This window comes from Pseudopipra pipra, chromosome 1 (genome assembly GCF_036250125.1).
Source record: "Pseudopipra pipra isolate bDixPip1 chromosome 1, bDixPip1.hap1, whole genome shotgun sequence".
Taxonomy (NCBI): domain Eukaryota; kingdom Metazoa; phylum Chordata; class Aves; order Passeriformes; family Pipridae; genus Pseudopipra; species Pseudopipra pipra.
Window position 1 is genome coordinate 3,971,621 of NC_087549.1, and position 12,514 is coordinate 3,984,134.

The 12,514-nt window shown below is 44.6% G+C and overlaps 1 protein-coding gene across 4 annotated transcripts in view; it reads left to right on the forward strand.

The window, feature by feature from the left end:
• The window catches only part of SLC45A4 (solute carrier family 45 member 4), an 87,374-nt gene extending 75,376 nt beyond the window's left edge, over positions 1-11,998 (forward strand). For all 4 annotated transcript variants that reach the window (XM_064643666.1, XM_064643579.1, XM_064643551.1 and 1 more), the window contains 5 exons: positions 2,261-2,440; positions 2,553-3,628; positions 3,730-3,829; positions 4,832-5,043; positions 5,860-11,998. In XM_064643666.1, coding sequence (XP_064499736.1) covers positions 2,261-2,440; positions 2,553-3,628; positions 3,730-3,829; positions 4,832-5,043; positions 5,860-6,222 — 1,931 coding nt within the window. In that variant the 3' untranslated portion in view covers positions 6,223-11,998. The remainder of the gene's footprint in view (positions 1-2,260; positions 2,441-2,552; positions 3,629-3,729; positions 3,830-4,831; positions 5,044-5,859) is intronic.
• The last annotated feature ends 516 nt before the right edge of the window (positions 11,999-12,514 follow it).

Here is a 12,514-nt window from a genome sequence, read left to right on the forward strand (position 1 = left end):
TGTAAGTCATATTTAATGTTAAAATCACAAGAGATCTCCACAACCCTGCACTTTAGCTTTGTCCACCTTGTGTGGTTTTATTCTTACTCACAGGTTGCTGTGCTGAGTGTTGTGCAATCATGGCTGTTACTGGTAGCTCAGTGTTATTAATACAGCGATTGCCAGAATAATGTTTGCAGTCGCTGAGACGAATTTGGTCAATCCTTGACATGGGAAAATTGTAGCAACCTGTTCACAGGGAAATGTTTCCTGTTGTGATCCATTTTCCCTTTAATGCATATCTGGCAACACATCCTGTTTCCAGCATTATTTCAAAAATTATCTTTTCACTTTTTCTTGTGCTTTTCTTAGACTCAGTATTGAAATAGTCCAGAACACAGTTAATATTTGTTTATCAAAAACCATGTGGGAAAATAATTTTTCCTGAACCCCCATCAAAGCTGGTAAAAATAGTTTCCCTTGAACGTAGTTTACTACGGAATTTAATCTACAATCTCTTTGTAAATTTAGTGCAGGAGAGGTGACAGCAAGTACCTTTGGGGAATTGTTTACATCACGGTTGGACTGATGCAAATGAAAGGAACTTAGCACCTAATAACATCCTCTTGGCTCTCTTTTTTTGGGTTAGGTGCAGCTCTATTGTGAAAAAGTTAAAGTAATTGAGGGAAATGAGTGGAACATTATCTTGGCTCAGCTTGTTAAAGCCAGACTGGGATGCCATATGATGGGTTTCAATTTTCTGCAAAGTGCAGTGAACAAACTATTCAGATAAATGACATTTAGCTTATGCTTTTTTAATTTACCCAAGCAATAAATATTATTTATTTGAATTGCTATCATATGGCATCAATTGTACTTTGTTGTGGTGTCTCAAAGGCTTATTCCTCCCCCTCCAGATGTTTGCAGGGTGTTAGATGTAGCCCTCTTACACGATTTTAAGTGATAAGAAGCTCCCAGTTCCATACAGGAGTTTTGGGTTTAGGTGCCATCAATACCTGCAAGCAAACCTCATGCTCAGTTTATAGTCTTATTTTCAAGACTTTTAATAAATTAGCAAAAAATATTGTGCTGATCTTTTATTTTTCTTGTTCACTTTCCTACCCTTAGTCTGCAGTTACTTCCAATCCTAATTGCAATTTGGGGAAACAGGAGATGCTTCAAAACCGTGGGGGTCACTGTATTGGACCCTCTTCCTTACTGTGGCTTTTGGCAGTAGGAGTCATAGGGAGGGGAACAAGGAGCACAGAGGTTTGCTAATCCCAATAATGATACAATCATGTCCCAGGGGACAACTGAACCCTTGCTCTCTCCTGCACTGTTCGGATTTCCAGCAGATATAAAGCGCTGACACCATTGGTGTTTTCTGCTGTAGGGCTTAGCTGAGCCTGGAACACTTATAACCTTCTCCAGCCTTCAAAGCACTTGGTATAAATGAGGATTGAATATGCAGGAATCAGCACTTGAGATTTAAATGATTCTTGGTGGCTTAGCCAGTTCATCTCCTTCCACAGTTATTTTCATCAGTTACACTAATGGTTTTATCAGAGCCTTGCACACGTAACTTCTAAATCTCTCTGATTCAAGTAATTTCATGCTTTTGTCACTGGTTCATCTCATGACAAATTATCCAGCTCTACACTAATGCTGCCTTTCTACTTTGCAGACAAAAAGCATGTCATCCCGTGCTGTCAACAGAAGCTGACTGATGCCTTTTGCAATGCAAAATACCTTCATGTTGTTTCATCCTTAAAAGTTTTGCTTACAAAAAGGGATCTAGAAAGTGGGAATGTTTAAGAAAAGCAAAGAGAGAGGCGAAGGGGTTAAATTTCAGTTTATCCTGGGGTACTGTGACCCTTGCATGTAAAGCACCATGTCAGGAATGCTGTCAGCAGTGCAATTACCTGTGGTTGTAACTAACAGGTGATATATCTAATTTTTGGTGTTCCCCTCTCCCACCATGTCTTTATAAAAACAGCCTTCAGCAGCTGAAGGGAAATACATGGGAGGAATATGAAATAATTTAAGAGATACTGCAGAAATAACATTCTGAAAAATAAATATCAGTCTTAGGAACATAAGAACATACTCTTTGTCCCAGACCTTCCATGACGCCAAAGAGCTGAAATTGCCATTTTGCTCCTTTGTAAAGGAATGTTTGCAGCAAGCCTGTTGGCCACCTCTCTCTTAAGGAGTTAAGCTTCTCTTAGGAGTTTTCCCTTTTTGAATGACATGCCCAGATTCCTCTTCCGTTTTCCCTCAGGTCTGGCTATTGGTGACGTCCCGGACAAGCAGCCCATCGGAATAGTCCTCACGGTGCTCGGTGTGGTGGTGTTGGATTTCTGCGCTGATGCCACCGAAGGGCCGATTCGGGCCTACCTGTTGGATGTGGTGGACAGTGAAGAGCAAGACATGGCCCTTAACATCCATGCCTTTTCAGCTGGTATGGACTTATCTGAGATGTTTCTGGCAGCAGATCAGTCTTCCTGATGACCAAGTTGTGACTGAATTGATTTTTCCTGAACTGACTTCTTTTTTTTTTCTCTCTTCCACAGGCCTTGGAGGAGCAATTGGTTATATGTTAGGAGGGCTGGACTGGACACAGACCTTCTTGGGTGGTATTTTTAAATCTCAACAGCAAGTCCTTTTCTTCTTCGCAGCTATTATTTTCTCTGTCTCCGTTGCTCTCCACCTTTTCAGCATTGAGGAAGAGCAATATAACCCTCAGCAGGACAGGATCGATGAGGAAGGAGACACGCTGTCCAGTGTCAAATTCAGTGGCAGTCTCCCCCCTCTGAATCGACTGAATGTAATCAGTGAGGAAGAACCATATGGAACTTCCATGTTCCATGATGAGGTTCAGTCAGAGCATGATCTCAATATGGAGTTCCTGGAGGTGAACATTGTGAGAAGCAAGAGTGACTCGGTTCTGCACATGCCTGATGCCACACTGGAGATCGAATCAGAGCTGCTTTTCCTGCACGACATCGAACCCTCCATTTTTCAGGATGCTTCATATCCAAACACTCCCCACAACACAAGCCAGGAGATCATGAAGTCCAAACTCAACCACCTCTCTGCTTTCCTCAGGGACAGTGAGAAGGAGGAGGAGATGTTGCTCGATAATCGCTTAAACGAAGATAAAGTCCCAAACATCAACGGCTCCCTACCAAAAGAGTTCCTCAACGGGCACGCCAGGATAGGCATGAAGCAATCCAGCACTTCCAACTCCATGCGGAGGCGGCGACACATGTTCTACCGGCAGCCGTCCTACACCTTCTCCTACTACGGCAAGATCGGCTCCCACCGGTACCGGTTCCGCCGCGCCAACGCCATCGTGCTGATCAAGTCGTCGCGCAGCATGAACGACATCTACGACATGCAGAAACGGCAGCGCCAGCGGTGCCGCCACCGCAACCAGAGCGGCACCACCAACTCCAGCGGGGACACCGAGAGCGAGGAGGGCGAGACTGAGACCACCGTCAGGCTCCTGTGGCTGTCCATGCTCAAGATGCCGAAGGAGCTGCTGAGGCTCTGCGTCTGTCACCTCTTGACTTGGTTTTCCATCATCGCCGAGGCCGTGTTCTACACAGATTTCATGGGACAGGTCATCTTCCAGGGCGATCCAAAGGTAAGGGGACAGTTCCCATGGGCAGACCTGCTTTTGGGGTTCCTCGTTTCTGAGATGTGCTGGGTACAAGAAAGCAACATTTGTGTTTGTGTCTGTTGCAGGCCCCTTCCAACTCGACTGAGCTGCACGCCTACAACGCTGGGGTTCAGATGGGCTGCTGGGGGCTGGTGATTTATGCCGCTACTGCTGCTGTTTGTTCGGGTAGGAGACTGCACAATCTCACAGTGGAATGCACCTCAAACATGTATTTATTAGAATATGTGAATTTTAGCATCATAGAATATCCTTACCTGGAAGGGACCGAGGATCATCAAGTCCAACTCTTGTCCCTGAAATAGTTTTTGCTTCAGTTTGCATCCACCTCCTTGTTTGGAGTGAAGGATATCATGGAAAAGCATTTCACATGGTCATAAGGGGAAGGGCTTCTTTAAGAATCAGTGTGAAAAAGTTCCTCCAAATGTAGGTGGAAAAATGAGCAGATGGTGAAGTGGCATAAAGTACAAAATGAAATCAAAGGATCTTGAGTGGCATTTAGCGAGTCATCAGGAAACTGAAATCATGCTTGGTAGAAGATTCAAGCATATGTTAAGAGGGTTTTTGCAAAGATTGTTTTTAAATCAAAATTATAAATATGTATTTCTGAAAGTCATTCTGCAGATAATTTGGACTTGGACTAGACTCTAAAATTGAGAGTTTTTGCCAAACTTAAATTCTGCCTTTTGCAGCACATGTGCATGCACGTCTGCACAACTCAGTGGGGACGGGCTCTTCCTGAAGCAGGAATTCATCCTTTTCCCAGTGAGGACCAGGCTGTGCTGCTCAGAGAACCCAAATAGGCACTGAGCATCCACGTCCTAAACAGCACTTCAAGCTGCCATGGCCACATCAACACCCTAAAACTTCAGTGACTAAACTGGGGTTTAAGGGGAAATAGCTTCAAACTGAAAGAGAGTAGATTTAGATTAGGTATTAGGAAAAAATCTGTACTGTGAGGGTGGTGAGGCACTGAAACAGGTTGCCCAGAGAAGCTGTGGATGCCCCATCCCTGGAAGTGTTCAAGGAGAGGTTGGATGGCCTCTGAGCTCTAGAGGAAGGTGTCCCTGCCCGTGGCAGAGGGGTTGGAACTAGATGATCTTTAAGGTGCCTTTCAACCCAAACAATTTTATGATTCTATGATTTCTGTTTCATTCTTTATCTCTGCAGCCTTGTTGCAGAAATATTTGGATAACTATGACCTGAGCATAAAAGTGATCTACATCCTGGGCACGCTGGGTTTTTCCCTTGGCACTGCAGTGATGGCCATGTTCCCCAACGTGTACGTCACCATGATAATGATCAGCACGATGGGAATAGTGTCCATGAGCATCTCCTACTGCCCCTATGCGCTTCTGGGACAATACCATGAGATTAAACAGGTATGTGGAATATTTGAATCAAGGCAGAGCATTCTTGTTTCCCTGAAGAACACAGTGGCAAAATGGATTTACTAAATCCCATTGTTGGAGATACCTGCTTTGCTGGGATGTGTGCCAAAACTCTAATGGATAGTTAATAGCAGGAGCTGGTACTGAAATCAGATGGTCTTGGCATCGAGTTGGCTCAGGGGGTCATGACTGCACATACCCTGTGCTGAGGTATAAAAGGATTTGGGTGCATATGGTAGACAAAGAGAGATTAAATTATTATTGGAGTATTTACTATGTACATAGTTGTTACTGCTGTCTTGGATGTGGTGCTTTAGCGTTACTCAGTCTTGGATATTGAGGTGAGTGTGGAAATGCAGCTTTAATTTTGGGGAGACAAAAGGCAAACTGATTCTAATGGAAACAAGGACAGGTTTACTTCTTTTTTACCACTATTCTGTTTGGATTGCATATTACAGGAAGATCATTTATTACAACATGTCTCTACTTTGGGATCGGGAGGGGGATTCCTTTTTATAATCATAAAAATAATTCCCACCAAATGTTTCATGTAAATCTTTTTTTAAAAAAACCTAATCTTGGAGCTCACTTGTGCCACAAGTGACCCAGCAAATACCTGCCTCATGTTGCAAGGTGAGGAGGCTGTTGATGAGTAGATGAGGGGACTGTTTCTCTGGAGTTGTGATGCCACAAGGATGACGTGAAGTCACCCACAGGGCTGAGAAGTTCAAGGAAGGTTCTGGCATTTGAGTGTTTGCCTTCAGCCACTGTTTTACCTCCCCTAACACATTTTTTGTCTTTTCACAGTACATTCACCACAGCCCTGGGAACTCGAAGCGAGGGTTCGGCATAGACTGTGCCATCCTGTCATGCCAAGTTTATATCTCCCAGATCCTCGTGGCCTCCGCGCTCGGCGGCGTGGTGGACGCGGTCGGCACCGTCAGAGTCATCCCCATGGTGGCTTCCGTGGGGTCCTTCCTGGGGTTTTTGACAGCCACCTTCTTGGTGATTTACCCCGAAGTGAACGAAGAGCCAAAGGAAGAGCAGAAAGGACTGGGTCCTCCGGAGGCAGCCGAGGGCGGCGGCGCGGGCGTGGAGAAGCCGACGGTGCTGAAGCTGACGCGCAAAGGAGCCACGGCGGCCGAGCCCGAGGGCGAGTCAGCCGTGTGAGCCCCTCGCTGCTCACCCACATTCCAAGGAGTGCAGGTGCAGGATCAAGAACTTTTGTTGGTTTGGTTTTTTAGGTTTGGTTGTTTGTTGGTTTTTTTTTCAGGAAAAAAAAAAACAAATTAGGACCTTCACTACTCGTAACTAAAATCTGCAGGAGAAAAGGCAGTTTCGTGCAAAAGTGTAAATGAAGTTCTGTAGTCCTTCCTCTAGGTTTGAGCGGGTCGCTCGGATGCTGATTGCTTTCTCTACAACTTAGAGACGTCATTTCTGAACACTTTTTATTAAGAACACATTTAGATTTCAAGTAAGTTTTATTAATCTGCATGAGACTCACAGTGTATACAATTAGCAGTTAGAAAAAAATTTAAGTTTTCGGCTGTTTTTAAACTAACGAAAAATGGAAGCGATCTCCACCTCTAGTCTCTTGCCATTTTTTGTCTGAACATTTCAGATTTCACTAGTGTAATACCCGAATCAAACGCTCAGACAACAATCTTTTTTTTTTTCAGGAGCATGGTATTACTGGTCTGACAGCTACTTTAATTTTAGACTTCATGTTTTTGTTAGTGCAATTACTACAGAATCCTTTGATTTGCAATTATTTTCAAGAAAAGCAAAAGCAATTACTGCGGTTTCTGAGAAACTGCCATGAATTCTTCTTTAGTCATAACTGTTCACAGCCACTCCCAAATCTGCTGCTCTTCGGGGGAGGGTGACACTGTGTGCTGGATTTCAGCTCTGGATGGAAGGAGCAGCAGCTGGGAGAGGTGACCAGCACTCACAGGTTTTTTTATCACAAGTGCTGCATTTTATGAATGTCGTTGGAATACGCTGTGACAATTTTTAGCTGGGAATTTTATGTGCTGTGGTGAACTCGGGGGGGTTTTCTTGGCATTTAAACCTGATCATCTCTGGATGAAGCTGCCACGGAGAAAGGGGTCTCTGGTGTCAGCTTCATGGGAGGGGGCATGCAGATTCTCTTCCATAGGGAAAGGAAGTCGTGGATTAATTGCACTTTTTATGATCCTTTAACCTCCTGGCTGGGAGCGCCGCAGCCGAGGTGAAGGCACGGGGTCAGTACAACAAGGTGAGCCCAAGGCCTACCTCTGTCACTTTATGGCATAGTCTGGGTTTGTAAAAATCTCTGTCAGAAACAGTTTTTTAGGCCTTAAAATTCCAGTGTTGCTGCTCCAGTCCCTGTGTTAGAGGAATTGTAGGCTGGAGCTCTCCCGAGCTGCCGTTCCAGTGTCGTTAACACATCCTCCTGCCCCCTTCCGTGGTTCAGGACACAGCTGCAGTGCAAAGACATTCTTCTGGGAAGAGCTTGCAAGAGTTGTGCTAGTCTGATTCAAAATAGGTTTGGATCACTATCCAGCAGCCACTTAAAGCAACTTTCGAAACCAAACTTAGTTTGTCCTTTGTCAGAAGAGTTTGTGATGCTCTGGACTCGTTTTGGGTGGGCCCCCGGGCTGCCCTCAATCCATGTGCTGGACAGACAGAGAGCGGTGTGACATTCCTGCTGCCTCAAACTCCTCCTGCTCCAAGACTTTCAAATGCCTGTGTCAATCATGCTGCAATCCAGGCAAAGAAGCTCTATTTCAAAATGAGAAGCTGTTTTTAATACATTACTTGAATTGTCCATGTGTTTGAGAAATGGATGTTTGGGTGTATTTGAGGGCTGGCGTCCCTGTCGAATTCCTGGTGGCATCCATGGATTTCTCAGCTGAAGGCTTCCAGTCAGCACCAATGGCCTCTGCTGTCAAGGGTGACATCACGAAGTTCTGAAGTACATGTGATCACACAGGATGTAGGGGCTGTTTTTTTTAACAAGTATCTTGAGAAACTCTTTTTTTTTCCCCTTTGGGGTGAATATTTTTTTATTCAGAACACGTACTGTGAACTGTGTTCAGCCAGGGGAGCGATACTACTGAAGGGTGTGAGACCTTACTGAAGAAATCAGTCGTGAGAAATCCTTGAACTGAACTTCTGCCATGAATTTTATCATCTCAGTTACATTTAATATATTCTGGTGATGTTCACTGTTGCAGAGACGAGTGTTGTGTTCCACCCTAGAACTGGCATTCGTGTAAGTTACACACTTTAAAGTGGCTTTAATGTCTTAGTTTTGAAGCTCCCTGAAGATTCTGCTTTCTGTTAAATGACCTCTGTCAAGTACTCCTCATTTTAATCTCTCCTGCTGGAAAGGGTCTTCAGCAGTTTAAAAACCTGCATCTTCTGACCAGTGCCAGCCTTACCCTTTTCCCATGAGTTTCATTGATCAGCCCAGATCAAATCCTGGTTACTCCACATTGCACCTTCTAAGCCAAGCTCTATTTTGCTGCACCATCCCACTGACCAAGGACCTGCAGAGAGGGAGGAGAGGTCAAAGCTCCCTCTGACTTCACACCCACCAGAGGGACGATGACACCATTTTGGGGGTGAGCTCACCCACGTTTATTGAGCTTTCTCAGCCAGGGAAGGGCGAGGAGGGAGGAAGGACCTTTCAAATGATGTTTCCAACCCAGAGGTTTCAAGCAAAGGCGGGACAGGGCCAGTTTTGTCCTGGGCAGTGCTTGGGACAGCCTCATTTCTAAGAACTGGATGTCAAAATCCGTCTCTGGAGTTGTTTGTGGGGCTCATAAGGCAGGAGTACGCAGCTGCCGTAGCAGGAAGCTGATTTCACTCCCCAGTAACAGTGAAGGAAATAATTATTCATTGTAAACACACTGAAATATTTGTAGTGTTGCCAGAAGAATTAACTTGGGCAGCCCCAGCCAAAGCATCTCCTCCTGTCCCTAGGCCAGCCTGGGAAACCCCCACGCCACCTTTACCCGCTGAGGGCTTTTCCTTGGATTTGAGTTTTCTGTCTCACCCCAGCACTTCTCAGGGTAGAGTGGGCAACAATTTATTTCTTCATCTGTCCCTCACCTTATCTTTTGATACAGAAATGATTATTTTTTTTTGGCACAATTTAAAGTAAAGTAATACAACTTTAAGTGTTTATTGCAGAAGTTGTGGGAAGAGAGATTTGAAGTGGCTTTTTCGTTGTTGTTCCTTGTGACAACAAGCACCACTTTTTGTTTGTGGATATCACTGTCTACTCAAAGTCATCCCCTTGGACCTTCACTGCAGTAGGACTGAGGTTTGGTGGTTTAATTCTGTGTTGCTTGATACTATAAACAATTTGAACCTGTTCTGCTGCAGTGACACCTCAGACACGAGGCATCGTTTGTGCTCAGAGTCTCCAGGGCTGGAGATGTTTGATGTGAGAGCAGAGAAGCTTTAACTTCCACCCCTTGGAAAGGCAGAGTGTGGGTTTGGCCCTGGTGGGTCATTCCAAGAGTCCAGTCAGATCTGTGCTGTTCGTGGATGGCAATTTCAGACTCCAGAAGCAATAATTTCTTAGGAATGTTTCTCTTCCTGCTGGTTTGATGACTTTATAGAGATTTATTGCCTAAATAGCCTTTTAATAACAGGAATCTGGTGTTTTGCTGGCGCTGGCTGTGAGCAGTTATGGGAAGACTGGGGTTGATCATCACCAGGAGGGAGGAAGCCAGTAAAGCCAACAGAGGTCCTTCTCCCCTTTCCCTTGGAGCCTCTTTCCAGGCTCTGAAATACTGGGCTGAAAAGGAGGCGGCTGCAAATTCACCCTCCTGGTTTTCCTGCCAATGGATGGTGGCACACAGACCCTGGGATGGAGCAGGATGTGTGGGGTTTGCCACAGAGGCAAGGACTGAGTCTTTCTTATCTCCCTCCCATCTAATCTGAATCCCCCAGCACTTGGAATGACAGTGGCAACAATGGTGCTTCTTGCCAGGTACCTCATTAAAACCTGGTTCCATCCTTAGGAACAGGTTCCCTGGGTGAGCTTGGATTCCTCCAGCATCCACCACAAAAGGCAGGATTTTCCTGGCTGGCAGGTCTCACAGCCCTGCAGGCTGAGTCACATTTAGGGGTAAAGGTGGAGAAAGTCAGTTTGTTCTTGGGAAAGCTGCACCCACATCTGGGCAGGAGGGAAGTGCAGGGAGGGCAGGTGCCTTCCTGGAGTCCCTGAACCATAGTCCAGTCACTGAGATCTGAGGTTTTAGAAGTGTGTGTGTGTGTCTGTTCCTGTGTGTCTGTACATTTGCAGACACACTGCTCAGTCAAAATGGGGGTTGTGTGCTCACTGTCACCACTCCACAATGACTTCAACTGAGTTCTTCCAGGTTTCCCCTCATCCCAGTCTGATGCTCAGCTATAAATATGTATCCTATTTAAACGAACAAGTAAACTCCTGCATGATATTCCAAGCACATGTAGCAGCTTCGGCATCTGAAGTATCTGTTGTGAGAGAGAAGTTGGTTTTCTTTGCAGCTGTTTTGTCCTCGTTTCCTTTGAATAGGCCAAATAAATGTAACGGACACCAAATGTTGCACAGAAATGTTGTTGATGACTGTGTGGAAGAAATACCAAATTTTATTTTTCTTTGCAGAAACTTTATGGTTCCAGAGAGTCCTTTAGCTGTTTTCCTTCCTTAAACGACAAAGCTGAACGTTTGTAAAGTGCGTCAAAAAAGAAAAAAAAAGGTCATTTGGAAAAAAAGGGGAGCTACCCAAAGTTTTTTGTCTTGTCATGTTGCATCTAAAGGAGCTGCAGAAGTCATATACCAACTGGGGTTTGATTCTGAGGCTCAGCAGTTCAGAAATTGCCTTAGAAAACAACAAAAAGGCTCAATTCCTTCTCCTAACACACTCCCACCGATCTGCTCATTAAGATGTTCCAGGTTTTCCTGGAAATCACCTCCTGGAAAACTTGATTTGGTTTGGTTCCTCATCCCGAGTAGCACTGTGGCTTCACCTGAAACCCAATGTCACCCTCCCTGCCCCAGGGAGGGCGAGGGGTGCCCAGGAGGGGCAAATACGATCCCCCCTAAAAGGAAGCATCTGCTATAATTAAAGGGCTTTTGATGCCCTTGTGACCTGCAAAAATTTTAGGGAAAACCCAGGACACAGTTCAATTTGACATGCTCTGGCACATTCATTCTTAAACTTGGAAGCTGGGGGTGAAGCTCTGGGCGCGTTTAGCCAAACTCTGGATCTTCTCAGTCCTTGGCAAGAGCCGAATTGTAATAAATAACCCCAAAATCCAGACCTTTCTCTCAACAAATTGGCAGTTCCCCACGTGAATTTGGTTCTTCTGATGTAACATGAACACTAAGCCCTTTCGGTAGCCAAATGACCAGCTTATTTTAAATGCCTCATATTACTAGAAAGCTGCATATAGGCATCTCATAGCGGGGAAAAATAAAATTAAAAAAAACTTAAAAAAAAAAAAGAGAATATTTAGTTCCTTTGTGAACTGGCCATATGACAACTACTTTTTTATCAACTTATTAAGTTGGGGCACTATAATAGCTCTTGCTGAGTTTAGCAATGTTTATAAGCATGTGTTAAACACATAATGTTGTTTTATGAGGAAAAAGGGATAAAGAAAAGTGATGTCACAGATGAATGTTTGAGTGCGTAGACGGCATAATGTATGTATGATTTTTATTTCTACACTGTTGAGCTTATTTTCTGTTTTAAGGTTAAAACAAAAAAAAAAAAAGATTTGTTGCATGAGAACTGTTTTATTGTGTTCTGCACTTTCTGTTCTTTTTTGTATAATCTTGATTTTTTTTTTCATTTACGCATAGAAAAGGAAAACAAATCAATTTAGAGATATTCTACTCCACGAGACATTGTGTTCCGATCTGTTGTTCCGAAGTTCGATCTTAATAAACATTTCAGTAAGAGTTGGTGGCTCGTGTCCCTGTGGTGTTTGTAGGGAAGGGGAGGAGGAGGACACCCGGTCCCTGAGCTGTCCAAAACAACACTCACCTGCACCCCAAAGCTTCACTGATATTTCCAAAAACGCTCCTGCCAAACAAACATTGCCTGGCAAAAAAAATCAAGTGTCACAGTTCACAAATACTTGGTGAATTGGGGTCCCTCGGCACAGGACGGCCTGGGAGTGTTTCGGAGGAAAGAAGCATCATCTGCAAGTCCATGATTCCATAGCCCTAAGCAGCTTCCAGAGAATTCAGTTCCCATCCAAACTGATCAACCTCTTGAGCCATTGGGAGTGACAAGAAGGGAAAGCCGGAGGGACCCCTGGATGAGATCACAAGCTGACAGGGTTAAACTTGCAGTGAAGAGCTCAGTTGTCCCGTTTGATTCGTACTTTCTGTGACAGATTTGATCTGTGACTTCTCCTGAAGGAAATTCCTCACAATCAGTATCGGCAGCTCCAAGAATTCAGTGCCAAGTCA